Source organism: Prionailurus viverrinus, chromosome D3, assembly GCF_022837055.1.
Source record: "Prionailurus viverrinus isolate Anna chromosome D3, UM_Priviv_1.0, whole genome shotgun sequence".
Classification (NCBI taxonomy): domain Eukaryota; kingdom Metazoa; phylum Chordata; class Mammalia; order Carnivora; family Felidae; genus Prionailurus; species Prionailurus viverrinus.
This window is the reverse complement of record NC_062572.1, coordinates 41,532,771-41,558,401: the sequence shown is the minus strand read 5'-3', so window position 1 is coordinate 41,558,401 and position 25,631 is coordinate 41,532,771. Positions and strand designations below refer to the sequence as shown.

At 40.5% G+C, this 25,631-nt stretch overlaps 1 protein-coding gene and 1 long non-coding RNA gene across 6 annotated transcripts in view; both read right to left on the bottom strand.

Annotated features, from left to right (window-relative positions):
• Positions 1-25,631, bottom strand: part of DLGAP1 (DLG associated protein 1) — a 324,376-nt gene that overhangs the window by 183,668 nt on the left and 115,077 nt on the right. For all 5 annotated transcript variants that reach the window (XM_047828475.1, XM_047828474.1, XM_047828476.1 and 2 more), the window contains one exon: positions 9,270-9,447. In XM_047828475.1, coding sequence (XP_047684431.1) covers positions 9,270-9,447 — 178 coding nt within the window. The remainder of the gene's footprint in view (positions 1-9,269; positions 9,448-25,631) is intronic.
• On the bottom strand, positions 10,779-24,619 carry LOC125149480 (uncharacterized). The gene is made up of 2 exons (XR_007145938.1): positions 24,552-24,619; positions 10,779-10,896 (listed from the first exon to the last, which is right to left on the bottom strand). It is a non-coding gene; the product is annotated as an uncharacterized LOC125149480 (long non-coding RNA).

Below are 25,631 nucleotides of genomic sequence, written 5' to 3'. Positions count from 1 at the left end.
AAATTTGTCTTATCTTTAACCAGTGGGAGCCCCTTAGGTTGGCTCCTGAATCCTGTTGACCTGCTCAGTCCTGGAATCAGTATTTTTTCAAACAACCTTTTCTTCTTTTAGTGGAAAATAGTATCACAAGAATGCAATCTGGACACCAGGAAGCTTCATTGTCATGGCTACTGGGCTGGTCATTGTTCAGTGGGCAAAACTAGGCCTTTTGATGGTCAGACCTAGTGAATAGGTCTGATTAAAATTCAGACTGCAGAGTTGTTGTTTTTTTTAAAATGTTTATTTATTTAGAAAGAGAGTGAGAGGGGAAGGGGCAGAGAGAGAGGGAGAGAGAGAGAGAGAGAAAGAACGAACAGGGGAGGAGCAGAGAGACAGGGAGACACAGAATCAAAAGCTGTGTGATCCCACGACTGTGAGATTATGACCTTAGCCGAAATCAAGAGTTTGATGCTTAACTGAGTCACCCAGGCACTCCCAGTCTGCACAGTTTTAATGTAACCTCTTCTATATTATATATATATATACACATATATATATATGTATATATATATATATGTATATGTATATATATATATATGTATATGTATATATATATATATATATATATATATATATATACACCTTGATTCCATACTAAAAATCCTGGTTCTCAGGGGCACAGGAAATAGAATTGGAATATTCTACAATTATTCATTTGTTTTTTTCATATGCACAACCATCTCAGAATAGCATACTAATAATACCGTGCCCATATCTTTATTGAGAACAGTTAATGATTCCTTTTTTTTCTGCATATGCACTCTCTATTCTTTCCTCATTTAAAATAGTTGTGCTATATTTACATTGTCAGAGCACATAACCTACATGTTCTCTATTGCTTCAGCCCTCATTTAGTCTCTTATAAATAACTATACATTTAATGCTTGCTACTACTTTTTCATATAAAAAGACTATTCTCTATCAAAATTCTACAGATATAGGTCAAAGAATTCTAGATGGCTTATAAAGGAAAAGAGCAAACACCTGACCCACCTTGCCCCCTCCTCGCCAGATTCTCCCTCCTCAGAGGCAATCACTTTCAATTCTTCCAGCTGGATCTTATGGTATTTGCATTCATATTTCCAAAAACTTGCTTATGTGGATCTGTTGCTATGTTCAGAGACCTCTGATAACCTATTGGTTTCCTTCCTGCCCTTAAAGCGTTACCCTCGGAACCTCTGACCTCCTATTGCAATCTATGGCTGCCACAGACAGCCCGCTGCTGTGCCGGGATTTCTCTTCTTTACCACTATGGGGGTACCCTTCATTGTCTTGACTATTATGGAGGCCCTGTTTCATCTTCCTTGTTTTATTCCTTCCTTTTTGTGGAGCAAATCTTCCAGTGCTTTCCCGGACAAGGCGGCCAGCTTGCATGGATGGAAGTGTCTGTATTCCACCTCCCCTGTTAAGGGAGGGTGTGTTTGCATTCAGGATTCTAGCCTGCATCCCTTCTTTCAGATGTTTTCAGGCTTTCCTCCTTGTCTCTTAGCCTCCATGTATGTTAAAGTTTGGGAAAGTGGATGCCTTTCTCATTCCTGAGCCTTTCCGTATGAACTGGTTTTTCCCATCCCCTTTTGAAAACTTTTAAAGATATTCTTGTTTCAAGAGAGCTAACATTTCACCATGATGTTCCCTGTGAGGATATTTCTCCATCGACTGGGTGGGTACTGGGTGGGCCCTCTCAATCTGCAAAATCATGTCTTTCAGTGCTGGGACCATTTCTTGAATGATTTCATTGGTAATTTCCTTCCTTTTATTTATTTTTTTCTGGAACTCCCACTTGTTAGATGTTAGAATCCAAGAAGCTCCAAGAATTCCAGGAACAAAAACACAAGGAAAAATACACCAATACATCATCATTTCCAAAGCAATACCGATAAAGAACAAAGCTGGAGGACTCACGCTTCCTGATCTCAGAATTTATCACAGAGCTACAATAATCAAACCAGTTTGGCACTGACATAAGGCCCGACACATAGACCAATGGAACAGGATCGAGAGTCCAGAAATAAGTCCATGCACCTATTCATCACGGTTCTTATGTCTGGTCATTTGGGTTGTCTAAAGCTCATTGTCTAGTTGGATTCCTCAGGATGGGCTCATGGAAACGATATTCCCTGCATTCATTCACACTTGCAATAGTTTGCCTGTGACTTTTTTTTTCCCTTTCAAGATTTCATTTATTTTTTAAAAGATTGTTTAGATGTTTATTTTCGAGAGAGAGGGTGCATGTGAGTGGGGGAGGGGCAGAGAGAGAAGGGAACAAAGGGTCTGAAGTGGGCTCTGTGCTGACAACAGAGATCCCTTTGTGGGGCTCGAACTCACAAATCATTAGATCATGACCTGATCTGAAGTGGGGTGCTTAACTGACTGAGGCAACCAGGTACCCCCAAGATTTCTATTTTTAGATTTCTATTTTTCTTAATGAATGAAATGTCTCATTCACTTGCGCCTATATTCCTTTTAGTCTAATCTTCATTTCTGAAATGATTTTTCTTTTACTTCTAATTCTTCCCTGAGTTTTGTGACATTATTTTTAAGTTTTTGAAATTCAGATACGTTGTTTTCTCTCATGTCTTATATTGTGTTCTTAATGCTGTTTAGTGCATTTTAATTACTATTATTATTATTTTTTAACGTTTATTTATTTTTGAGACAGAGAGAGACAGAGCATGAACAGGGGAGGGGCAGAGAGAGAGGGAGACACAGAATCGGAAGCAGGCTCCAGGCTCTGAGCCATCAGCCCAGAGCCCGACGCGGGGCTCGAACTCACGGACCGTGAGATCGTGACCTGAGCTGAAGTCAGACGCTTAACTGACTGAACCACCCAGGCGCCCCAATGCTGTTTAGTGCATTTTAAAATACAGTTGACCCTTGAACAAACAACAGGGGGGTGGGGGTATTGACTCCTCACCTCTGCTCAGTTGAAATTCCACATATAACTTTTGACTCCACAAAAATGTAACTATTAATTGCCAGAATTTTTATTGATAACATAGTTTAGTTGATTAACACGTATTTTGTGTATGTATGATATGCTATATTTTCACAATAAAGTAAGTTAGAGAAAAAAATGTTATCAAGAAAATCTCATAAGAAAGAGAAAAGACAGTTAAAATACTGTACTGTCTTTATCGAAAAAAAAAATCCATGTATAAATGGCCCATGGAATTCAAACCCATGTTGTTCAAGATCAAGTGTAGTGTGTTACAGTTTTGATCTATTTTGTGGTTATGTCTTTCTGCAGGCTTTCATTTTCTGGAGGAATGTTATTCTTTTCCTTATTTTTCTTTCTTCTTACAGTGATTTTGAATGTGATTTACAGTGGGTAATTGTTCCTCGTTGTCTTTGGAAAATTAGTCTGACTTTGAGAGGGTGGGTACATTCAAGATATCCCCCTCAAATTCCCAGGACTTCCTCTTTTATGTTTTTAGCTTTGCGATACTTCCTGATTCTTTTCCTCCCGTCCCCAACTTTTACCTTGGCATTTTCTTTTCTTCTTTGCTACCGTCTCTACCTTGTTCATATTTGATTCCACTCCCCTGTGTTTCTTCTCAGCCCTGGGCCCTGTGCTGGGAGGAAACACTGGTTGGTTGCTTTCCAGTGCACGTAGAGGCTCAGACTGCTCCAGTCTTTTTTGACCTAACTGCAGGCTCCTTGAATTCATCTGCCGTTAGAAGAGGCAAATCCCTTCCACTTTCAGCTGCTGTTCTCGAATAGGCGCCCTGAGCTTTCCGGTGAATACCTGTGGCTTGTTTTATTTTGCTATCCTCGAGTCTGTCACACAAGTCATTGTTTCCCTCTATGCCTTCTTACACAGACGTGGATACAGTGTAGTCCTATGGCTACTTGTGGTTTGTTCTCATCCACTTATATTTGGGGTTCATGGAATATCCTGTTATACCCAATTTTATTGTAAATGTTCTCCATGACTTTTGGGGTTTTTCTCTGCCTCGTTGCTCTGTCTGCTTTTATATGGAGACTCAGGGAAATTTGGACACTTAAGTCACTACCACTGTAAAGTTGTATAGGATGATTATACCATAATTTATTCAACCACTCCATCGTGGATGATGATTCAGATATGTACTTGGAGACCGCTATGACCAACACTCTTGTGCGTTTATCTTTATATACTGGTGCTTTTATTTTCTGTATTATAGAGTGCCAAAAGTGGGATTCTTGTGCCAAAAGGGATGTTTTATACTGTTGTAGATGTTCATCGACTTACTTTCTATAGCAATGGTGGCAGTTCACTCCAAACAGCTCATTTCTCAGCATGGACACTGGAACTGGGTATTAGCACTTTTTGCAACTCTTCTAGGTCAGAAATGATATTGTGCTTTTTCAGTTTGTCTCTATCAGCCTGCTAGTGTATTTAAGCATTTTTTTCTTATATTTATCGGTCTTTGTATTTTTTCCCTCTAATTTGCTATTTCATAAGATTTGCCTTACGTTCTTGTAGGCTGTTTTTCTTTTCTTACTTATTGGTAAATATACTCTAGGCAACTGGAACATTCACCTGTTTTCTTGATACATGTAAATATCCTCTGATCAGTTGCATTTTAACTTCATGATCTCTTTTGTCACAGAATTTAGTTTTCAGTTAGAACAGATGTCAATCGTTTACTCTATGTTTTCTAGGATTCTTATTTTGTTAGAAGTTCCATCAGTCTTACCACAATATCAGACATATATTTTATAAATTTTAATTTTTGTCATTTTGTGTTATTGTATACATTTGAGATCTGTTTGGTTTTATTATATGGGAAGGAGTAGTTTAATGTTCTTTCTACTATGTCATGGGCAATTTGCTTGAATTCTCTAGACCTCACTTTCCTCATCTGTAAAATGGGTATAATGATACCTATCTCTAGTGTATGCTTTAAGGATAAAAATAAAAATTTTAAATGCATATTATATTTCTAGGCACATCCACTATACATACACTATACATAAATAGTGGATGTTATTCTGTGAGATAGTGTAGTGGGAAGAATGAAACAAATTATACTAATTCTCTAGGACTAAATTTCATAAATTAAAAAATGATCGTTTTTATAGTTGATATGAAATTAATGAGAGAATATGAAAAGCTTCTAGTATATATCAGGTAAGCAATACATGATGACCGTTCCATTGTTATCATTTCCATGATTACTATTATTATTAGCAATATTGTTGCCATCACTACCCCGGTACCAGCAGGCTTTGAAGAAACTTATCAGTTAGGAGTCAGGACACTTGGGTTTCTAGGTTCTGTTACCGACTTTATTTATAGATACTTATTTCATCTGAGTTTTTATTTCTTGGTATATATACAACGAAGGGATGGCCTAGGTCACAAATCACAGCTAAATTGCTACGATTACTGCTGAACATAATAACTGTGTACTCACTTCTTTTTTTAAAGTTTATTTTATTTTGAGAGATAGAGCATGAGCAGGGGAGGGGCAGAGGGAGAGGGAGTGAGAGAGAATCCCAAGCAGGCTCTGTGCTGTCAGTGTGGAGCCTGATGTAGGGCTCAAACCCAGGAAATGGTGAGATCATGGCCTGAGGTGAAAGCAAGAGTCAGACGCTCCACCAACTGAGCCACCCAGGCGCCCCTGTCTACTCACTTTTAAAACATGATGTAAAAATCCAACATATTGCCAGACAAAAGATGTCTGCAGGCTTCTGGTTTACCATTCCAGATGAAGATATTTGAGAATTGGACTTGAAGTGAATGAGGACACAAATTGAGCCAATTTGGAAATGACCTAGTTATTATACTAAATATTTTTTTTTCACATGTGACTTTTAAAAATTCTTTCTTCTCAAGCTTTACTTTATTTTTTAAAAAAAAATTTTTTTTTTCAACGTTTATTTATTTTTGGGACAGAGAGAGACAGAGCATGAACGGGGGGAGGGGCAGAGAGAGAGGGAGACACAGAATCGGAAACAGGCTCCAGGCTCTGAGCCATCAGCCCAGAGCCTGATGCGGGGCTCGAACTCACGGACCGCGAGATCGTGACCTGGCTGAAGTCGGACGCATAACCGACTGCGCCACCCAGGCGCCCCTCAAGCTTTACTTTAGAAAGCCCCATCTTATTAGATGGATATATAATTTAAAAAAACATAGAAAGGGAATAAATATTAAAAAAGGTCAGTTTTTCTCTATCATGCAAGCACTATCTGTTTTTAGGGATATTTAAAAAAATTTTTTTTTTCAACGTTTATTTATTTTTGGGACAGAGAGAGACAGAGCATGAATGGGGGAGGGGCAGAGAGAGAGGGAGACACAGAATCGGAAACAGGCTCCAGGCTCTGAGCCATCAGCCCAGAGCCCGACGCAGGGCTCGAACTCACGGACCGCGAGATCGTGACCTGGCTGAAGTTGGACGCTTAACCGACTGCGCCACCCAGGCGCCCCTAGGGATATTTTACTTCTATCAGGTATGAATGGCAGAAACAAACGGCTTAATTATTCTAGACCAATATCTTCTGTTACAACATTTTAGTTTGATCTTTCCAGGAGCCTTTGATGACTAAAATGGCAGGTTTTAAAAGGGAATAGGATAGCATGCATTTAAATTCTGTACTATTAGAGCTGCTACTAAAGATCTATAAGAGAGAACATCCCAACATCATAAAAGCTAACCACTTTTTGAAAAGTCTAGAATCTATATGGTAGTATTGCTTGGAAGAAGAAACCATTCTCCTTTGAATAATGACAGTGTTGGGACTGCAATGGAAAGTTTGAAATTATCCTTAAAGATATTGTGTTACTTGAAAATTGAATACGGAACTAGAAAAATGATGTAGCATTAGGAATCCATTTAGGATGGTTATTTTTTCTGTATTTTACTCAAGGCTGAATGATTATACCACCGAATTGCAGAGCTTGACCAGCCATAGCATCGGGGCCCACATGCGTTTCTTCAGTGATTTGTTGGTATTTTACTAGGTTGTCACTAGGAAGGGATATTGTCTCAGGAAGGTCCGATCTGTGGCACAGGGACCCAAGTCAGGCAGCTGCATAGATGCAGTGTCCTGATGGGGCAACGTAGCATGTTTCTCCTGTCTTGAACATTGAGAATTTAAACATTTAAAGTTATGAAAGCAGTGAATGGGTATAAGCAGTTTTCAACAATTTTTAAAATATTTATTTATTTTTGAGAGAAAGAGAGCACGGGTGTGGGAGGGGCAGAGAGAGAGGGAGACACAGATCTGAAGCAGGCTCCAGGCTCTGAGCTGACAGCAGAGAGCCTGACATGGGACTTGAACCCACAAACTGCAAGATCATGACCTGAGCCGCAGTCGGCCACGCAACCAACTAAACCACCCAGGCACCCCCAAAATTTTTTAAAAATCCATCGATGTATTCTACATGTATGACAGCTGGATTTATAGACTATTTTATATTTCTGGAAGGCTATGTGACCATGAGGCTGTCCGGAATAAAGATAAGCTTAAAGAAATTTAAAATACTATATTGCTTAGTGTGAAAAAAGTAAAGACAGACAAGTCAAAATTTCACCAAATGAGGCACCAACTAATTTCCCTGAGTGTTGGGATGAGTGTCATTGGACAGCATTAACTAACACACATTGGCATGCATGCTCTTGGAGCCTTCTCTAAAGTAAGCAAATGTACAGTAGGCATATATTGGAGTCCCCAAGGCTAGCTTTCCCTGTTCCCACTCTGCCCTGCTCTCAGAACCTTGCTATGGTCCCTGCCTTTGTTGAATATGAATTTTCTTGTATCAAAGTTCTGATCATATCTCTTGCTGCTTAAAAGCTGAAGTTTTAATTAATTTTTAATCAATTCCATTCCTAATAAATGAAGTCCAGTCCTCTGGAGCTGGCATGCAAGGCCATGCGTTAAAAAAAATATCTCCAGGGCAAAATTCAGGACAGACTTCCCATTGCTGCCTCTACAAGTATTCTGAGCTCCACCAAAACTAGAACACTCACTATTCCTTGAATTAGGGAAGCATTTTTCAAAGTCCAGATCAAATACTACTTTATTAGAATCCCTTGGAATATTTGTTAAAATGCGTATTCCTAGACTGCATGCCTGGAAGCTCTCTCTTTAGAATCTTTGTTCTTAGCACCTTTTTCTCCTTAGCTTCAGGATCTTGTTGACAATTTTGTGACCACAAAGTCTCATTTGACATCTGGTTTCTTCCATCTCTTACAGAGTGTTTTATAAAATAACATTCTGGAAATATAAAGCAGTTAGCAGAGGGGCCCAGTAAAGGAGCCTCTTACACTTGGCCTACCTCCCTCAGAGTATTTTGTAGTGTTCAAGTAAATAATAACTGTGATAGCACTTTTATCTTCTTTGTATGTTCTCTTACAAGCTCTTGGCGGGAATGGATTTTGTACTGTTAATCGCTGAATAACTTGTATAATCTGGTCCAGTGTTCTGCTCAATAAATATTAGCTGAATTGATAGTATGGCAGTTGGTTATTTTTGTGATAGAAATTTAACTTCAGAGGTCCTAGGCATCATTTACAAAACATCCTTCTTTTTGTGCTCCCACAGGAAGGCGTCCCTAGCGGCAACTTCTGCTCCCCTGGTGGCTCCAAAAGCTGCAGGGTCCAGTCTTCAAAGAGCCCCAGGTTCTCTCTGCCCCCCGATGTTAGGTAACCCAGTCCTCTCCCACTCTCTGAAACTTTGATGGGAGGGCCTGGATATTTTGGATCTAGCATTAAGACGCCTGAGTCTTCCTTCATCCCTAGTCCTGATACCAGTTCTTAGAAGTGGCTTTTGTCTCATTACCAAGATACAGTATTCACCTGGGACCCCGTTGAGATAAGTAGACTGTATCTCATTTCCTGTCCTCAGACTGCTGTCTATCAAGACTTGCTCAACGCTTGTACTTTTGTGATTAGACGCTGCCTTGGTTTTGCCAGTGATGTCTATGCTGTCCTTCTGTCCTTCAAGAGTCTTTTCAACCTTATCCATCAACTTCTTAAGGGCACATTTGCTGGTACTGACTGCTGATGAATTTCCGAGGACTCGCTCCAATGTCCTTTATCCCTCTGCAGAGGACCCCTTCTCTGCTGGCAGACTGCTGATACCAGGTGCTTGCCTTAGGTGAATACGTGTAGCATTTAGATTAGGCCTCCCACCTGACCCCTCAGTGGTTTACTCTGCGAGTGGCCATCTCCTCGCTTCATGCCCTCTGTTTCCACTAATCCTTATGTAGTTCATGGCCCATGGCCCATGGCCACAGTGCTCACCTGGCTGATGGTGCTCATGGCTCGCATGTAGCTCTCGTTCCTAGAGCGGAACTTTGGTGATGTGAGCAGGCCGGCAGGGTCAAGGCTGTCCAGGCTTCGATTGATGGAGACTTCACTTACTGCCCTCAGGTAACTGTGACTCCGGATCTGGAGTTTGGGGGAGTGTTCATTGGAAATCCTAAAAGAGAAAAAAGGAAAGGGCACGTTTAGTAGAAATGTAAGTAGTAATAAGACATGGTCGCTCTATCATTGGGTATCACCCAATATTGGATATTGGATATTGGATATCATTTAGTATCACCCTAAATACTGGGATGAACAATACAGATGGCTTCCTCTGATTCCTAGACTCTCCCATGGTGTCCCAGAAGGAAAAACTTTTTACCAGAAATCATTAAGGTTTCGTAACATCTCATGATGTGAGCAATTCAAATTCTCTTCAGCCTATGAAATAATTTCCCCATCTGCATCCCAGGGCGGGGACGGGGGGAGATAATAGTTCTGACTTCCCTGCCCCAGAATCCTGTCCTGGTAGTCTGTAGGCCTTTTCTTCTTTTTAAAATTCTTTTTAAAGTTTATTTATTTACTTTGAGAGAGAGAGAGAGAGCGAGCGAGCAGGGAAGGGGCAGAGAGAGAGAAGCCCAAGTAGGTTCTGCACAGAGACTGATGCGGGGCTCAGTGTCGCGACCGTGAGATCATGACCTGAACTGAAATCGAAGGAAGGACGCTTAGCTGATTGAGCCACCCAGGCACCTCTGTAAGCTTTTTCTTTTACCCATTTCCTTTCTGTGCCCATATTTTTGTTTTTGGACTTTCTGGTAACAGTAAGTGGGTATACATCTATATCAGTATCTCTACCAATCTTTCTGTCATCGGCTTGTCTATCTAATCTTTGTCTCATTTAGTTGAGATTGAACTCAGTGAACAAAAGTTAAATTTTAGCCGTTAACAATGTGCACATCTTTAAATCTTGATATGTAAAGAAAGTCTTTACACACTGTACTCTTTGTATTTTTTTCACGATGCATTTTAAAATTATAAAAGTAGAAAATGCTCATTGCCAAGCTATATAGGAGTATATAAAACAGAAGGTGGGTCTTCCTCTCCACCCCTGTCATTGCTGTTATTTATCATCATCCCGGAGATTATGACCAATGAAATTAGAAGATAAAAAGATATAAGGAATAGAAATGTGGTGAACTGAGAGATAAGCTTTGATGATTCATGGATTGTATAATTAATTATCTGGAAGATAAAAAAAATCAACTGGCAAACTATTAGAACGCATTCTGCCCACAGACGGTAAAGATATTCTCCACATTCCAAATGTCCTCTTGGCAATGTCTAAGATTGCACTCATTCTTGAAGTTTGTATTAATTTTGTATTAATTTAATGCAATTACTTAAATATAATAGCCAAAAAAGATGGACTCAGTAATACTAAAACCTGGGAGCAGCTACTTTTTGTAATTGTATTGGAAAGGGGACCAAGTTAAAATAGATCTAGAATAGGGGTGCCTGGGTGGCTCCGTCAGTTGAACGTCCGACTTCGGCTCAGGTCATGATCTCGCCGTTCTTGAGTTCGGCCCCGCATCGGGTTGTGTGTTGACAGCTCTGAGCCTGGAGCCTGCTTCGGATTCTGTGTCTCCCTCTCTCTCTGCCCCTTCCCCGCTCGTGCATGCTCTCTCTCTCTCTTTTTCAAAAATAAATAAACATTGGGGCGCCTGGGTGGCGCAGTCGGTTAAGTGTCCGACTTCACCCAGGTCACGATCTCGCGGTCCGTGAGTTCGAGCCCCGCGTCAGGCTCTGGGCTGATGCCTCAGAGCCTGGAGCCTGTTGCCGATTCTGTGTCTCCCTCTCTCTCTGCCCCTCCCCCGTTCCTGCTCTGTCTCTCTCTCTGTCCCAAAAATAAATAAACGTTGAAAAAAAAAAATTAAAAAAAAAAAAAAATAAATAAACATTAAAAAAATAGATCCAGAATTTAACATCAAAAGCAAACCTCCTACATTATTACCACAAAAGGGAAACTGTTCTAAAAATGGATGTTCTCGATGGATCCTACAAGTAGCTGTCAAACATGAACTATTTGCTCTGCCAGCTCAAGCAAATATTTGCCATGTGTTATGTGCTATTATGGTGATTCACAATGGGCCACTTTATAAATGCTCATGCCCCAAATCCCAACCAACCAACATACAAACTGAAGAATTCCTTTTCCCCTTAAGGTCTCTTCTAGGAAAAGAGAGACTTAGCTAGAAGCATTTATAACCAAAAGTTCACTTCCCCGTAGAACTTGAGAATTAGATGGTAAACGTGTTTCCTTGGCTCTTTTGCAACCCGACCCAGGGCATGGATATTGCCAACATAAATGACGGTGCTGTTCCAAATGGTTATCAGGGCAGCAATTCCGGGGGGGCGGGGGGGGGGTGACTTTCATAAATGGTGTATATTCACCAGACGAAGTGCAAGTCCAGTGTTTTGAAAAATGAGTGTCTGCTGGCTGAGATGGGGAAATGAGGCATCATTGCAACAATCATTCACCCAGGTCACCTGTCATGAAATAAGGCATAATTCCCAAATTTCAAAGTGAAAAATCATTCAGAAAGGATTGAAGAGTTCTACTTTGGTGAGTCATTTCTGATAAAACAGCACGCACTTTCATCAGACGCTAACTGTAAGGAAATGAACTCTTTCCTCTTGTCCACTGAGCGGAGCCCACAGCTGTCAATATAAAGGGTAAAAGTATGTACGTGTGCTGCTGGTACGGAAACACTCACTGGAGAAACACTGGAAAATAGTGCATTTATTCCTATATTTCACCTCAAGAGAAAGGTGGCTTGCTAAGAAGAAAGGGCATGTGCGTATTCAGAAATATTCGTTCTCGTGTTAGATGGATTATTTTTCAATGTTGGCCTATTCAAATGATGTCTGTCTTTTTCCACTTTCCTCCCTAAATGGCTTGTGCTAAGTTAACGTTTTGTGGCTTATCAGCACTGAGATGTGGGCCTGGCTGAGTCCCATTCATTATCATGTCCTTTAAGAGCACTCAAAGATAGGAGACCCTTTCCTGGCTGTGGGGCAGCTACATAAACAAGGTTGGCCCAGTGTGTCAGTAAGGTGGCTGAAGAGAAAGATGAAATAATACTCAGGCTGCAAGATTTTAAAACAGTGTCCCCAAGGTGAATATGATCAACTTTGGAATACAGTACTAAAAGTATAACTTCATCAGATGAATAAACCCTGGGGATGTGACGTGCAGCATAGTGACCATAGTTAAAAATAGTGTGCCGTGTACTTGAAATTGGCTAAGAGAGTAGATCTTTTTTTCATTTAATATTTATTTTTGAGAGAGAGAGAGAGAGAGAGAGACAGAGAGAGAGAGACAGGCAGAGAGAGAGGGAGACACAGCACCTGAAGCAGGCTCCAGGCTCTGAGCTGTCAGCACAGAGCCCGATGTGGGGCTCGAACCCACGAGCCGTGAGATCATGATCTGAGATGAAGTCGGACGCTTAACCGACTGAGCCACCCAGGCGCCCCGAGTAGATTTAAAAAAAAAAAAAATTTAAATTGAGATATAAAAGTGACATATTCGTTTCAGATGTAGAACCTAATGAATATTTGTAAATATCACCCTAATAAGTCTAGTTAACATTCATCACCACACAGTTACAGAATTCTTTTCATGTGATGAGCACTTTTAAGATGTACTCTCAACACTTTCAAATACACAATACAGGATTGTTAACAAAAGTGTCCACGCTGTACATCACATCCGCAGGACTTCTTCGCTTCACAACTGGAAGTTTGTACCTTTCGACCCCCTTCACCCATTTCTCCTACCCCCAACACTCGCCTTTGGCAACCACTAATCTGTTCTTGGTATTTATAAGCTCATTTGTTTGTTTGTTTGTTTAGTCTACACATAAGTGAGATCACAAGGTATTGGAGAGTAGATCTTAAGCGGTCTCACCTTCCGCTCCTGGCAACTACCATTCCACTTTACGTCTCTGAGTTTGGCCACCCTGGGCATCTCATACAAGTGAAATTGTATAGTATTTGCCTGGCTTGTTTCACTTAGCATCATGTCTTCAAGGTTCATCCCAGGCTGCCGCACGTGTCAGAACTTCCTTTAAGGCCGAAGAACAATCCACTGTGTGTTGATACTACATTTTTGTTTATCCGTTCATCTATTGACAGACACTTGGGTTGCTTCGGCCTTTTGCTTTTGTGAATAAAGCTGCTGGGAACACGGGTGTACAAATGTCTGTTTGAGCCCCTGCTTCCAGTTTTTTTGAGGATATACCCAGAAGTAAAAATCTCTCTTTAACGAAGTAATTAATCTTTCCTATTTCATCACTTGGCAATTAAACTCCCAACAAATTTGGGGACCAACATAATAGAACTTTTTTTTTTCTTCCTTGAAAGACATTTTATCGATCATTTACGGTAAGTTTTAAGCATGTTGAGTGCTTATGGTAGTATTTCAGAGACTATGATTCCTGTGGTTGAAAAGAGACAAATGATACTCGGTGGAAAGTATAGGAAAAATGTGAGTATCATTTTATTGCTCCAGTAATTGCAAAAACAGTAATGTAATTAAAACTTGATATAGCATGACGGAGAATAAATTGCATCGAAATAATTAAGGCATCCGAAAAAGTAATTCTGTAAGTAGTTAGTGATTGCAGAAAGACTGTTGGCAATCATGTCAGTTTACAAATCAGTGACAAAAGAAATAATGTCATCACTAGGAAAGCTGTGATGACAATTGAAATGTACTAGTTAGTAAAAGCCCATGATGATAATGCTTAGGAGGAGGTGGAAATAGTGACCTAGATGCTGCTTGGAGCTAAATACAGAGTGTTTCCTTCAATTTAAAAAGTGTCAGAGCAGAGCAGATGTACTTACATAGATACAAGTTGACATTGACAAATTGGAGGAGTTAAAACTTATGTGAAAGTATTTTGATAGCTTTTTCAAAGTGTTTCATATTCTGATTTCACTTTAGGAAGAACAAAAAGCCACTAAAGACAGACTCTTAAATAATTCTTACAGTGTTGGTTTTCTTCTAACCTCCGTTGTCAAATGCTTCGTGTCTCTACTCACTACTGGCATGCCAAAAGGTCACGAAAAACACATCCCTTCCGTGCAGTCTTCAGTTGTCTTGAACACAGCTGCTGTCTATCCCTGCTAAGCCTTCTCTTCTCCGGGTGACGTGCCCCCCTTTATCTCGTTCTCTTATGTCAAGGCTTCCAGGCTGTCCATTACCTTGATGACCTGTCTCTGAAGTCAGTCCAATTTGTTATTTCCTCTTTGACAACAAAGTACCCAAAGCCAAACTTAAACTTCCAAATGTGGGCTGACAAGTACAGAATACAGAATGGCTATTGTCCTTTCTTCAAGAGAAGATCCTCCTGGGATATGGCTGAGGAAGCTCTAGATTGTTTGGGCCATAATCACGCTGTTAGCTTCTGGTAAGCTCTCTTTGGACACCTTTTAGATCTTTATAGCAAATGATGTTAAATCGTTCTAATTTTTGACACTTTAGTTCCTATTAAATTGAAATCGAAGGCTAATCCTGTCATCCCCATGCAATATGCAATAAATAGATCAACTATTCTTGGCTCTTATGTATATGTGATAACAGAAGCAAACATAGCAATACCCCAAATCAGTGAGTCTTACAAGGTCCCATGCATTTAAGAGCTTCACCTACAATGTCTTATCTGTCACACCAATATTATGGATTATTATAGCAATTACGAAACATTGTTATTTTCTATCTTACAAATGAGGAAACTGAGGCTGATAAGTTTGTAAACTCAGAATCTAAAGCTAAGTCTGCCTGATTTCTATAGTCTTAACCATCTCGTACCTTTCCCATAATTATGCCATTTATTTCCTTACCCAATTACTTGTAAAGTTATTGACTGGGGTCTGGTGAGTCAGTGATCTTCCGAGTTGACTCAGTCCATCAATAATATAGTTTTTGCTGTAAAGCTGTTTCACATATGCCTCTATCACCCAGCCCGTGTTTCTCTGATTTTAACTTTTTCATGCAACATTTTGTGATCTACTGTTTTATTTATTATTATTATTATTATTTTTTAACGTTTATTTTTGAGGGGTGGAAGGGCTGAGAGAGAGGGAGACAGAATCTGAAGCAGGCTCCAGGCTCTGAGCTGTTAGCACAGAGCCCTACACAGGGCTTGAACCCATGAACCATGAGATCACGATCTGAGCTGAAGTTGGATGCTTACCTGACTGAGCCACCCAGGTGCCCCAAGTGATCTACTATTTTAAATACTATGCTAAATGCAATTACATTCCTCTCATGTGCCTGGCTCAGCCATTTCAAAGAGGGAAATACAGGTAGTTCTATTCGTGCCTTGTTAGTAAATCTATGGTAGTTCCCCATTTTCTAAATCATCACAAACCGTCTATGTAAAAATTCCTCCTGGAATTTTCATAAGGATTCACATTAGATTAACTATTTGCAATTTTTGGAATCTTGTCTTTCGAAAACTGAGATAACATTTACTTTTTTGCTAGTACTTTTCCTATGTTCCTAAAATATTACCAGGAGAGGTTCTACAATTATATCCAAGTTTTTTTCAGATGGAAACAAAATCTTCATGGTTTTCCAAGGTTTCTTATTTGTGGCAGTTACCTGGTTGTGGTATACATAAGAAATATGGCCAACTACATAAGCCCAACCTAGAACCAAAAAGGTGACGTACGATGGTGTTCAAAATAGTGATTCAACAATTCTACACATTATGCGATGCTCACCACAATAAGTGTGGTTACCATCTGCCACCATACGATGTCATCACAATATTGATTACTATCTTTTCTATGCTTTACTTCTCATCCCTATGACTTATTTATTTTGTAACTGGGGGCTTGTGCCTCTTAAGTGGCTTCGCTTCTATTTTGCTCATCCCCTGGCCCCTGGCCCTTTGGCAACCAGTGGTTTGTTCTCTGTATTTATGAGTCTAAGACAGAACACTGTCAAACAATGATGACTTTACTCCAGCCAAACACCAAAGAAAAAACTGTGGTACCACGTCTACCATTCCAGCAAGGGCCGAGTGGAATCTTAGACCCTCTACCCTCATGGGGTGGTAAGGAGGTATTGTAACGTTCTCACCAAGGTGGTATCAGAAAAGGGCGAGTAGGGACCTGAGACTTTTATCCCCATGAGCAATCCCTTCCCATGTGGTACCAGTGGGGAGCACATGGGGAAACTGGCCTTCTATTCCCACACAGTAGTAATGAGGCATCCCTGTCCCCGCATGCAGAGGTAGTTTCCGAAGAGGCTAGTGGGGAGTCGGATCTTTCATCGTTGTCCAGCAGTAACAAAACTGACTCCAGTGTGGCATCAGTGGAGATCATGTGGGGAGTCCAGAACTCCCACCCATACCCAACAGTGATGAGGAGCACCCACCCATTTTAGGTGTCAATAGCATTTAAGTGGGGAACTTGGACTTGTATATCTAACTGGCAGCGATGAGGTGGTGCTCCCAATTGTCTTGCTGGAATGATGTACATAGAGTTAAAGTTTATTTATTTGGAAAGAGAAAGCATCAATTGAGGAGGGGCAGAAAGAGAGGGAGTGAGAGAGAATCCCAAGCAGGCTCTGCACCATCAGTGCAGAGCCCGATGTGGGGCTTGAACCCACGAACTGTGAGATCATGATCTGAGCCCAAGCTGGACGCTTAACCGACTGAGTCATCCAGGCGCCCCTGGAGCGGTATTTTAAAAACCACCTAAAACAGAAGGTTTAAATAACATCCATAGTCTACTAACGATACAAAAATGCCCAGGTTTCAACTCTCATACTAAGAGCCAGGAAGATCTAAAACTGAATGAAAAATGACAATCAATAGATGCCAATACTGAGATGGCAGAGTTGTTAAATTGTCTGGGAAAAAAAAACCCCAAAACTTCAAAGCAGTTAGGATAACAAAGCTTTGAAGAGCACTCATTAACACACTTGAAACGAATTAAAAAAAAAACACACACCAGCTTCAGCCAATAACCTCAGCAAACAAAGAGAAGATATAAAGAAGAGCCAAGTAGAAATTTTAGAACTGAAAAATACAATAACCAAAATATAAAGCTTAGTAGAGGGGGTCAATGGCCAAGTTGAGGAGAAAGAGAAAGAAGCAGCCAACTGGATGACAGAACATTAGAAATCACCCAGTATGAAAAATAGAGAAAGAAAGAAAAAAAGTAGGGCTTCGTGGACTTGTGGGACTATAATCAAAGATAATCATTCAAAATTGGAGTCTGGGAAGGAGAGGAGAAAGGGTGGGACTGAAAAAAGCATTCAAAGAAATCACGGCTGAAAATGTACTCAGTTTGTCAAGAGACATAAACCTATGGATTCAAGAAGGTGAATGAATCTTAAACAGACTAAATCTGGAGAAATCCATGGCAAGGGACATTATAATTAAACATCTAAATACTTAAGACAAAGTAAAATCTGCAAAGTAGCCAGAGGGTATTTATCTATAGGGAAAAACCAACTTGAATGACACAAATTTCTCTTCAGAAACCATGGAGGTGAAAAAGAGGTGTTATTTTTTTTTTCTTTTCAACGTTTTTATTTATTTTTGGGACAGAGAGAGACAGAGCATGAACGGGGGAGGGGCAGAGAGAGAGGGAGACACAGAATCGGAAACAGGCTCCAGGCTCTGAGCCATCAGCCCAGAGCCCGACGCGGGGCTCAAACTCACGGACCGCGAGATCGTGACCTGGCTGAAGTCGGACGCTTAACCAACTGCGCCACCCAGGCGCCCCGAGGTGTTATTTTTTTTTAAGGGCTGAAGGCAAAGAACTGCCAGCCTAGAATTCTATGTGCCGTGAAATTATTCTTCAGGAATAAAGGAGGGGGGGGGGGGATAAAGAAATTTTTAGACCAAGGAAAACTAGAATTTGTTGCCAGCATATCTACCTGAAAGAATGCCTAAGGGCCATTCTTTCTTTATTTAAAAAAATTTTCCTAATGTTTACTTACTTTTGAGGGAGAGAGAGAGAGAGAGAGAGAGAGAGAGAGAGGGAGTGGGGGAAGGGCAGAGAGAGAGGGAGACACAGAATCTGAAGCAGGCTCCAGGCTCTGAGCTGTCAGCACAGAGCCTGACGCGGGGCTCAAACTCACGAACTATGAGATCATGATCTGAGCCAAAGTCAGAGGCTTAACCAACTGAGCCACCCAGGGTCCCCAGGGCTGTTCTTTAAACAGAAAGGAAATAATCAGTGAAGGAAACTTGAAGCATCAGGAAGGAAGAAAGGACATGGTAAACACAAACATTGGTAAATAGAATAGGCATTCTCTCTTCCCTTGAGTTTTCTAAATTATGTTTGATGGTTTAAGCCAAGATTATAACATTGTTTGGTAGGGTTCCAAATGTTTACAGAGATGGGGCGCCTGGGTGGCTCAGTCCCTGCTTGTGTTCTGTCTCTCTCTGTCTCTCATAAATGAATAAACATTAAAAAATTTTTTTAATTAAAAAATGTATAGAAAATATTTAAGGTAGTGATGTTATAAATAGGAGGTAGTAAACAGGTACAAAGGGAAGTAGGTTTCTATAGTTTACTCAAACTGGTAAAATGATATCATTAAGTTGTGTAAGTTATAATTCCTAAAGCTACCACTAAAAAACTATACCAAAAAGACATACTCAAAAACACTACAGAAGTCTAAAAAATATTCGAGTTTCCATTTCTTATGGGAAACAGAGGAAAACAAAATCAGAGAAACAAACAAAAAACCCCAGAACAAACAGAAAACAAAAAATACAATGGAAGACTTAAACCTTAAGATAATAATTACATTAAATATATGGTCTAAATGCATTAGTTAAAAGACAGAGATTTGCAGACTGTATTAAAAAACATGACCCAACTATACTCTGTCTCTGAGAAACTCACTTCAAATATAATGATGTAAACAAGTTGAAAAGAAAAGGATAGAAAAAAATGTATCATGGAAACATCAATCAAAGGAAAATAGGAGTGGCTCTATTAATATCAGATGAAGAAATGTTATTAGTAAAGTTTATTGGTAAAGAAAAAGACTAGAGACAGAGAGGGCCATTACATAATTAAATAATTAAAGAACCAATCCAGTAAGAAGGCACAGGAATCTTATGTATGTATACACCAAGCGATAAAGCTGCAAAAAATTTCCATATTTTTGTGGATATAGACAAGATTATTCTAAAGTCTACATGGAAAGTCAAAGGAACTAGAATAACCAAATTAATTTTGAGGAATAAAACAGGATTCGCTCTACTCAGTTTGTATCTATCTATTTTCACTCTACTCAACTGAAAGATTTTCTATGTAACTTCAGTAATCAAGATGGTGTGGCATTGGTGGGAGGAATAAACACACAGATCAATGGAACAGAGTGGAAAATCTAGAAATAAATCCATGCAGACATGTCCAGCTGATTATTGCAATTATAGTAGTATTTTTTAAGGAAATATTTAAGAATGTTTATTTATTTTGAGAGAGACAGAGTGTCTATGTGCATGTGCATGTGACCAGGTGGGGAGCAGAGAGAGAGAGAGAGAGAGAGAGAGAGAGAGAGAGAGAGAGAATCCCAAGCAGACTCAGTGCAGCCAGCACAGAGTTCCTCGCAGACCTTGATCCCACTATTCGTGAGCTTGTGACCTGGACTGAAATCAAGAGTCAGATGAATAGCATTTTTTGTAATAGCAATTTAATGGAGGAAAGATATCCTTTTCAACAAATGGTACTGGGGTAATTGGACATCTATAGGCAAAAACCAAACTAAACCAAACTTTACGTCTCACACTTTATAAAAAATTAACCCAAAATGGATCATGGTCTTAAATACAAAACATGGAAAAAACAGGGAAAATCTTCAGGATTCTGAGCTGGGCAAAGTGTTCTTAGATTTGACACTAAAAGAATGATCCATCAAAGGAAACTTTGATAAATTGGATGTAATGAAAATTAAAAACTTTGGCTCTTTGAAAGACTCTATGAAGAAGATGAAAAGACAAGCTAGAGACAAGAAGATTAAAAAAAAAAGCACATATCTTATGAAGGACCTCTAGGTGCTGTAAACAAAGTACTCTCAAAATCCAACAGAAAGAAAAATCTAATTAGAAAATGGGCAAAAGACCTGAAGAGACATTTCACAAATAAGCACATGAAAAGATGTTGAACATCATTAACCATTAGGGAAACACAAATAAAATCCACAATGAGATAGCACTACATACCTATCAGAATGGCTAAACCACAGAACTAATGACAATAAATGTTGATAGGATTTAGAGAAACAGAAACACTCATACACTGCTGGTGAGAATGTAAAATGGTGTGGCCACTCTAAAAAATGTGACCATTTCTTTAAACATGAAGCACACAACTCTTACGTGACCCAGCAGTTGTATTCCTGGGAATTTATTTTAGAGAAATGAAGGCTGTGTTCACCCAAAAACTTTTATAAGAATGTTGTAGCAGCTTTATTCATCATAGTGTCCAATTGGAAACAATCTGGATGTCTATCAGCGGGTAAATGGTTAAGTGAAGTGTGGTACATCCACACCATGGAACACTACTCGGCAACAGTCTAGAAGGATCTCCGAGAGAATTATGCTAAATGAAAAAAGTGATTTCCAAAAGGTTACATACTAAATGATTCTACTTATAGAACATTCCTGAAATGACAAATTCATAGAGACGGAGAAGAGATTAGTGGGTGCCGGGGGTGAAGGAAGAAGTAGGGGTGGGAGGGAAGTGGAGGTGACTATGAAAAGGCAACATGAGGGCTATTTGTGGTTATGGAAAGCTTTTGTATCTTGGCTATGTCAGTATCTTGCTTGTGATGTTACACTATAGTTTTGTAAGAAGTTACCATTGGGAGGAGACTGGGTAAAAGGTATATGCGATCTCTCTGTATTCTTTTCACAACCACATGTGAACCTACAATTATATCAAAATAAAAATCTGATAAAAAAGAATTCTACCCTGGGACGCCTGGGTGGCTCGGTCAGTTCAGTGTCTGCCTTCTGCTCAGGTCTTGATCTCACGGTTTGAGTTCGATGGGGCCCTGTGCTGACAAGGAGGAGCCTACTTCAGATCCTCTGTCTGCCTCCCTCTCCGCACCTCCCCTGCTCTCGCTCTCTCTGTCAAAAATAAATAAACATTAAAAAAATAATAATTCCACCTTCAGACAATGAATGGGTTAGAAAGAAACTGGGTAGAGAGAAACTAAACAATGTGGTCCCTCACCGAGTCCAAAGCTGGATGTTAGAACTGAGTGCCTACCTAAGAGGAAGCAGAGCCAATTTAATCTCCAAGTTTCAAAACTTCTGCTGCGATGAACCAGAAGTTTTTGCACTGAGCAAAAAATGCACACTTTAAGAACGTACTCGTGGGTGTGGGCTCAAGGACCCGTGTAGGCACCGCTGTGTTTGAAGCCCCCTGTATATTCCATGTCCCTGCCCTATGGGTCAGCACTATTGTCACTGGGGAGGAAGGAAGACAGACAGGAGCCAAGGAAGGTGGTGGGGTTCCTGTTGGGCTCATGCTGTTCTCTGATTGCAGCATTCTTTTTCTCTGTTTCTCTAGGAAGCAAAGGTAGTTTATAATAACAACACTCCTCTCCTGAATATTGCCCCCTGCTTTTCCAACACATCAGTGGCTACTATAGTTCCACGTAGCCACTCCAATGCTTTAATTAAGGCATAAAAATACTGGAGGTGATGGTAGGAGAAAGCATTTAAAATACAACTTTGATGTGCCACAAAGCACACATGAATGCACATTCATTGGCTGTGTGTTGCATCAGCTTTAGCTGTAGAAATGCACTAGTTTTGAAACTTACATTTAGAGAAAATAACTACTTATTCATTCGAAAAAGGGGGGGGGAGGTTTTCCAGGAAATGGGAAGAATCATTACCTTAACAGAATTCTGAACGGAAAGTATAATTGCCCATGATGTAAGGTAGAAACATTTCAAAGCATTTGTGAGCAAAATGGAAACATGCCTACAGGTCCATTATCACCAGAATCAAATAGTATTCAAATGACCACAGGTACTCTGATTAAATCAATTAGGTGCAAAGTAATTAGGACTGTTGGCAGTCAAAAGCTTTACCAGAAATGTGCTTGGATGTTGAAAATATGACTTCTACCCACTTTTATTACCTAGGCACTGTGGTGAATTATAGTAATCTCTTATGCTTTGAGTGAGAGGGAATGGAAAGCTAATATTTACCCTATTGGGGATGGTTTAACTTTTCCATAGAGAAGCACTGAACATTCATTTACTAACACCTAAAAAGGGATAAAAGCTTTCTAGTCAAAATGTATTGAGGTAGCAATATAATAGATTACACATATTCTGCTGTGAAAAATCCCAAGATTCCAATAAGTAATGTGCATGAAACAGGAAGGAAGAAAAAAAAAAAGACATTTCTATGACAGAAAAAACAAACAAACAAACAAAAAACCAGGAAGGATGGAGCTAAGGGATTAAACAAAATAAACAAAGCTACCCTTTCAGAGGCTGCTGCCCAGACAGCTCAGACTGGCCTCATTTCCTTCCCTCTCCTAACCCCTGGGGGCCCTTCCTCTTCTCTGGGTCTTTATTAATTGGCCTTTGTCTTTCCTCTAATGAAAAAGGCACTCATGCTCTGCCCTACTCTTTCCTGAACCGGATGGTCTAAATGAAGGGAAGAACGAGTCTGGTGTTTCCACGGAGACGAACCCAGACCCTGAGACGGGTCAGTCCTGGAGAACGCCTGCAGGGGGCGGTCGACACTGAGGAATGAACAGAAGGCTCTGGCTTTCCAGAACTTTGCGCACCTCCTGTAGCACAGGCATGATGCAAATCTTCAGGCTAGCTACTTTTAAGGACAAGATAATTAGCGCAGATCAAGCTGTTAAATGTTTGCCATTGGGGACTTGAATCAAATGATGTCAGAGGTCTGGATTGATGTGGCCATCTTTTCTAAGGTTCTCTTACTACAGGGGAGGAATTGAGGTTCAGAAGAGCTTTGAGGTCTAGCTAGTGAGCGGAAGAGCTAACCACTATTGACCTCTATTAACAGTCTCCCAGGGGGCGCTTTGTGAAATTCTGGTGGCCTCTGTCTGTGTTGATATACAAGATAAATATCTAATGCTAAAAGAACATTCTTCCCTTCTGGTTAGCATTTTTAGGATTTAAGCTGAAAGTGGTGAAGAAGCTCCTTGGGGAAAAACAAACACAAATTTGAAATAAGATAGAATTGTGAATATATTGCAAGATCCATTTTATAACAACCATAGGCTCTCATGTTAATAACAGTTAATAAACTTTTTTTTTTTTTGGTCTTAGTTGTATCTGCCTATTGTCTTTAAGTGTATTTAGGAACAAGGACTCCCCCCCCCCCAGGTGAATTACACAATCATGTGATCATTTGGGGAATTTTATTTTATTATAATTTTCACACCCTCCTCTGTTTCTGAGCCCCACCCCAGAACAATTAAATTAGGCTCTCAGGGCATTTTTAAGTTTTAAAATTTACTTTTATTTATTTTGAAAGAGAGAGAGAGGGAGGGAAAGAGGGAGGGTGAGAGAGATAGAGAATGTGCTGGGGAGGGGCAGAGAGGAAGGGAAGCAGGTCCCACACCCAGGGCAGAGCCTCACAAGGGGTTCCATCCCACGAACCCTGAGATCATGGCCTGAGCCAAGATCAAGGGTCCAACGCTTACCCGACTGAGCCACCCAGGCATCCCTCAGGGTATTTTTAAAAGCAAGCTACTCAAAAGTTTGTCCCAGGACCAGCAGTGTGGGCATCACCTGGGAGCTTGTTAGAAATTCTGACTCTCAGGTCCCATTTGGGCCTATGGACGAGCATCTGCATTTTAACAGGATTTCCAGGTGATTCTTAGGTGCATTACAGGTTGAAAAGAACCACTGGGAGCCCTCTATAACTCCTATATCAACTGGCAGAGGACTTCCCTTCTTCATTCTTTGCGTTGAATTAGGCTCCCAGTCCTTACCTGGGTGTTCCGGCCAAAAATGAACTTCAGCATCTCCCATTTAAAGAAAGGGAACATTATTACTTGTGCTTTAAGACAAGGCTGAAAGAGGGGCGCCTGGGTGGCGCAGTCGGTTAAGCGTCCGACTTCAGCCAGGTCACGATCTCGCGATCCGTGAGTTCGATCTCGCGGTCCGTGAGTTCGATCTCGCGGTCCGTGAGTTCGAGCCCCGCGTCGGGCTCTGGGCTGATGGCTCGGAGCCTGGACCCTGTTTCCGATTCTGTGTCTCCCCCTCTCTCTGCCCCTCCCCCGTTCATGCTCTGTCTCTCTCTGTCCCAAAAATAAATAAAAAAAACGTTGAAAAAAAAAAAAAAAGACAAGGCTGAAAGAATAATTCCTGGAGTGAAGGAATTCTTAATGAATTCCCTGTGTATTCCTAGATGGGACGTTTTTATGTGAAAGGGCACAGAGATGATATATATTATACAAGGAAGGTTTGAAAGTTCTAATATAAAACTCATGGGAGCTGGCAAAAAAAAAAAAAAATTCTAAGTGGGCTTCATTCCCAGTGCTTGACTTACTGGTATTGAGATAGGAGATTGTGAAACTGTGGCTGATAACAATGGAGATTTATATATTTGGTCATCATCCCCATTTCTGGCAGAGCTTTTAAAACCCTCGGAATTTCGTTAGTGCTGAGAGCAACAAAAGTGTCATTTGTCATTTTAATGGAGTGACTTTTGGACCCTACCTATGAAGGGGGGCTTGTTGCCAGGACAACCAACCTTGTGATGGGGGGTGGGGAGTGGGTTGGAACTTTCACTTCCTGATCTCCAGGGAGGAGGGAGGGGCTGGAGGTTGAATCAATCACTAATGGTCAATGATTTGATCAATCACCACACCGTTGATGAGCAGTTGATGATGTAATCAACAATAGCATAAATGTTGGCATGCTTAAAAGAGTAAACTTGAGCCTACGTGCTGAACCCTCCATTCAAAACCCCGAGAACTGGGTTTGGAGAACTTCTGAGTCAGTAAGCACAGGGAGATGCTGTGAGGGTGGTGTGCCTGGAAAAGGAATGGGAGCTCCACCCCTTTCCACCTACTTTGCTCCCTTCCATCTAGATCTTCCTGAGTTCTGTCCTTTTATAAGGACCTACACCAGTGATTTGGGAAATACCGTAAAATGTTTGAGTTCTGTGAGCCTCTCTAGCAAATTAATTGAACCCAGGGAAGGAAGGGGTCATTGGAACCTCTAATCTATACCTGGTTGATCAGAAGCACAGATGACAACCTGGACTTGTGACCTGTATCTGGAGGGGGTGGCGAGGGTGTGTGGGGGCGAGT